At 44.0% G+C, this 4073-nt stretch overlaps 1 protein-coding gene across 1 annotated transcript; it reads left to right on the forward strand.

Annotated features, from left to right (window-relative positions):
• The first annotated feature begins 322 nt into the window (after window positions 1-322).
• On the forward strand, window positions 323-3785 carry LOC101784423 (zinc finger CCCH domain-containing protein 66-like). Its single transcript, XM_004962516.4, has 3 exons — window positions 323-554; window positions 2226-2383; window positions 3647-3785. The coding sequence occupies exons 1-3, from the start codon at window positions 440-442 to the stop codon at window positions 3719-3721; spliced, it is 348 nt and encodes a 115-aa protein (XP_004962573.1). The 5' UTR covers window positions 323-439; the 3' UTR covers window positions 3722-3785.
• Window positions 3786-4073: the final 288 nt, after the last annotated feature.

Below are 4073 nucleotides of genomic sequence, written 5' to 3' on the forward strand. Positions count from 1 at the left end.
AATTTGACCCATATCCGAACGTATCTCGATTTTAAAATATCCGTTGGGCTCCAATAGAGCTAAAATTTATACACATCTTTTAGTTGTCAAAAAGGGAAGTAACATCCAAAATCGGCATACGAAGCAATGCACTTTGTGTTTATAGTTCGTTGGTGTGGCATAAATGAAGTATTCCTGCAGCTGCGTGGCTGTGTGCACACCCTTGGTGCGCCCGGGAATTTGCGCCCGCGGGTGGTTTCGGTTGCAGTTGCGGGGGCGCGCGGGTGAGAAACGGGGGAGGTGCAGGTGGGCGCGGAACAAAAACGACTGGCTGTCCGAGCCGGGATGGACGGACGCCTGCCGCTTGGCTTGCGCTCCTCCTCCTCCTCTCGCCTCGCGTCGCTTCTCCCCCACTCCACTCCCTCGCGGCGCCCTCTGATCTGATGCCGGGGAGGCCCTGATGGCGGCGGCGGGAGCTGGAGCGGGCGGCGGCGGGGGAACCGGGGGCGGGGAGGGGTCCTCCTCCTCCCCGGCGGGCGTCGCGATCGGGCCCCACCACCACGGGTCCGCGGAAGGTGAGCGCCGGTTAATCTCCTTCCAGCCGTGGGGGCCTGGCCCTCCTCTCCTCCGTGCGGCTGCCCCGTGCCGTCGCTGGGGTGCCGCGGCGCCGGCGGTGCAATGTCGCGCGCGTGCGGGCGTGCGGCCGGGAGCGGGGGTTGGTGCAGGGGAGCGGGGTGAGGGTCACCGTGGAGCTCGATGCGTGTCGTCAATCGTGCGGACGCAGGCGATTAGTTCGTGGTTTCGGCTTGGTTGCGGAGAATTTCGCCGAATTCGGCAGCCCGGAATTGAGCAAGCGGCTTTGGGGATCGGTGCGCGCTTGCGACGATCCTGCGCTGCTGCGGGTGTGGTGCTCCGGCATTGCTTTCGGTGTCCGAGTGGAAGGTGCATCGATCGAGCTGGGTTGAATTGGAATTCGGTGGGTTAAGATTGGCGGTTTGGTGCTTGATTCGAGATCGTCGCTTCGTGTTGTCTCGACCTGTCGGTTGTCTTTCTTCTGTGTCGGTGGCTTCAATGCTGTATGTCTGTGCCTTCGTGCTAGGTTGGGGTTACAAAATTTTAATTCTTCTGTCCATAGGTTTCCTCATCTGCGTCTCTTGGGTTCAAGGTAGTAACACTGGGGCATGCACCTGTAAGCATAGGAATCCTGGGGAAAGCAGAGTCTGCGCTCCTCATTTGATTGCTGAAAGAAGGAAGTACCAAATACTGGAATGTGTTTGGTTACAGTTCCAGTTTCAAGAATTAGGGGACAAACAGACAGATGCTTGACTTTTAGTTAAAGGTGACACCCTTTGGTGGATTTACTTTTGCCCTCCACTCAGATGGCATGGTGTACCACCCTGCCTTTTCAGCTGTTGGATGAGGTGCTGATGGTAATTTGCCTCTGCTTCAAGCATTGGGAGGACTGGTTGTCTCAGTTATGATATGATGCTCTGAATGCCCAGAACCAAGTTATTATTGTTATTATTATCTTCTTGAACAGAGTTGAGTTCGGGTTTAGTTTGTTTGTGCAGGTGCTTTTGCTTCCGATTATTAGTTGCACTTTCACCTGTTAGTATTTCTAGAACTTGGTAGGCGTATGAGTGGGCTCAGCTGTTTTTATGATCATCACCGAATGATAAGTGCTCTCTATCATCTGTGCTCCATGTTAGTCAAACTAGGTTGGTTTGGGTCTGAAAAGGTTTCAAAGAAGCTTTGCAATTATATCTGCAGCGGAAATCTTTTCTTTTTAGTCTGGCATCTGACACAATTGGTGACATGTTTCTTTGTCTTCTGGATCAGTCATGATCTTTAGTCTGATTGATTATTTGTCTGTCTAGTGCACTTGGACATGTGTTGGTGCCATGTACTTTTCTTGTCTGTAGTGTCCCTTTTCCATTTCAGTATAAGTAGTGGGTGCCAGACTAAGAAATTAGATTACGTGTTTCAATGTGCTATTACATATTATCAATGGAAGCAGAGGAAAACAATATACTTTGTTGACTAGCATATTGGACTCCATCTTGTACAAATCTGATAAAAGATATGAGCACCCTATAGAGTTTGGAAATGGATGGCTTCATGCCAATATTATCACTGGAAGTGTTTATGTAGAAGTTCTTTGGCTTCTTTATTGTGCTGATGTTGTTTTCAGCTGTGAATATGTAGAGCAATAGGTAGTCGCTAAAGCAAATTCTTAATGATTGCAGAGGCCATGTGGCAAATGACTTTAGGAGGAGGAGAATCTATGGAACATGGTCCCTTCCCTGAGCGAATTGGAGAGCCTGACTGTAGTTATTATATGAGGACTGGACTTTGTAGATTCGGGGCAACCTGCAAGTTCAATCACCCGCCAAACAGGAAGCTGGTAGCCCCAAACTTTACCTTTGTCTGCAATGTATTGAAATTTATTGTCATTTCTATACCTTAATATATTATAGACTTCTGGAAAGTTACTTCTTAGGTGTTGTGATGCTATTAGTTTCCATTCTTCTTCTAACCCCTTTGGCCATTGTTGCTATGTAGGCTCATAATTTAATACTTCTGAAAGGGTCCCTTGAGAGCTTTATGGATTATTCCAACTCTATTATTTTGTTTTCTACCATGTTTGGAAGAAACCAAATAGCTTAACTAAGATAATTAGGGCAATATAATAGTTATTTCCTTTGAAGTTGCTTCTACTGATATTTAGTTTGTTATTTCCTTTGAAGTTACTACTACTGATATTTAGTTTGTTAAAGAGGTGATATTCTAATGCATGGTACCTTAGTGATGGAAAATGCAAATTAAACTAAATCTGTCTTTTGTTCATTTCTTGTATTACAAATGAACCTTGAAGTTGTGATCTGTCTATTACAGTAGAGGTCTAGAATGAGGCCATGTAATTTGATTAGTCATGAACTTCTATGAAATATTTTTTCCTTAATTAGGTTCACCTGAAGAATGCAAGGTGATGTTGCGATGCATCGTTTTCTTCTTTCTGTTACTCATTAACGTTTCTGATCTGATATTACATGGTTATGTGTACACTGACTTAACTGTTGCACTCGTATAATAAAGATAATATTTTTTAGTTGATGCATTGAGCCAGCCATATTTTCTATGCTCTGCCAAATATCTTTATCTTTACTACTTAAAAAATTGAGTTGGTAGTGATGGCGTGGCTGCCATCACCACCACTCTGCCCATAAGCTTCGCATTATTTACCCACCCTTGCCCCCGAGTCTGATTATTGGGAATTTTGCTAGCTGTCTTATTTGTTATTTCATTTGCACATAACAGTAATCATATACATGTTTTGTCATTTGTGCTTCCTCTGTGACACCATTTACATGAACTATGTAATTGTTTGATTTGGTGTGCTGTTGCCATGCACGGGCAATTTGCTAGTTTCAGAACACAAAGTATTCTAGCTTAGGATTTCCCTCCTGGTTTCATTCAGAAAAAAAAAGGAAACTGATATTTTCCATTCCTTTCTTATTCTATGCTTGATGAAGCTCCCTACATTTTAACTGTATGCGAAATTGTGATAGCTTTTATTCTAATTTTAAAGGCATTCAATTTTATCCGTTGTTACTTTCTACTTGATTTTAATTGTGGTCTTGACTTCAGTTACTTTTGGTTAAATTAGGCTGTTGCTGCTGCAAGGATGAAAGGGGAGTATCCTTATAGAGTTGGTCAACCTGAGTGTCAAGTGAGTTTTTAGTTTTTAAGTGGCTGCCTAGATCGTCCTTTGTCTTCATTTAAAATTTTGAAACCATGTGATGTACGATTGACTAAAATTAGCCAGTTTCCAGAATACAAATATTTCTGATGGTTTTCATCAATCTTATGTTATATATGGTGTTTCAGTGTTGTTACTAGATGATTATTTGTGGCAGGCAGGCAGGCAGGCATTTTGCTTGATTTCCCTGCTTAGTCCACAGAAAACAGCTTTAAGTAATAATTGTATAATAAGTATCCTTTGCATCCATGTTTTCGTTTCTCAAAGCTGCACTACCATGTTTCTTGGTAAGAGGCAGATGCAACAGGAAGAATTGAGCTAAGTTTTGGGTGAA

The sequence above is a fragment of the Setaria italica genome, chromosome III (genome assembly GCF_000263155.2).
Source record: "Setaria italica strain Yugu1 chromosome III, Setaria_italica_v2.0, whole genome shotgun sequence".
NCBI lineage: Eukaryota > Viridiplantae > Streptophyta > Magnoliopsida > Poales > Poaceae > Setaria > Setaria italica.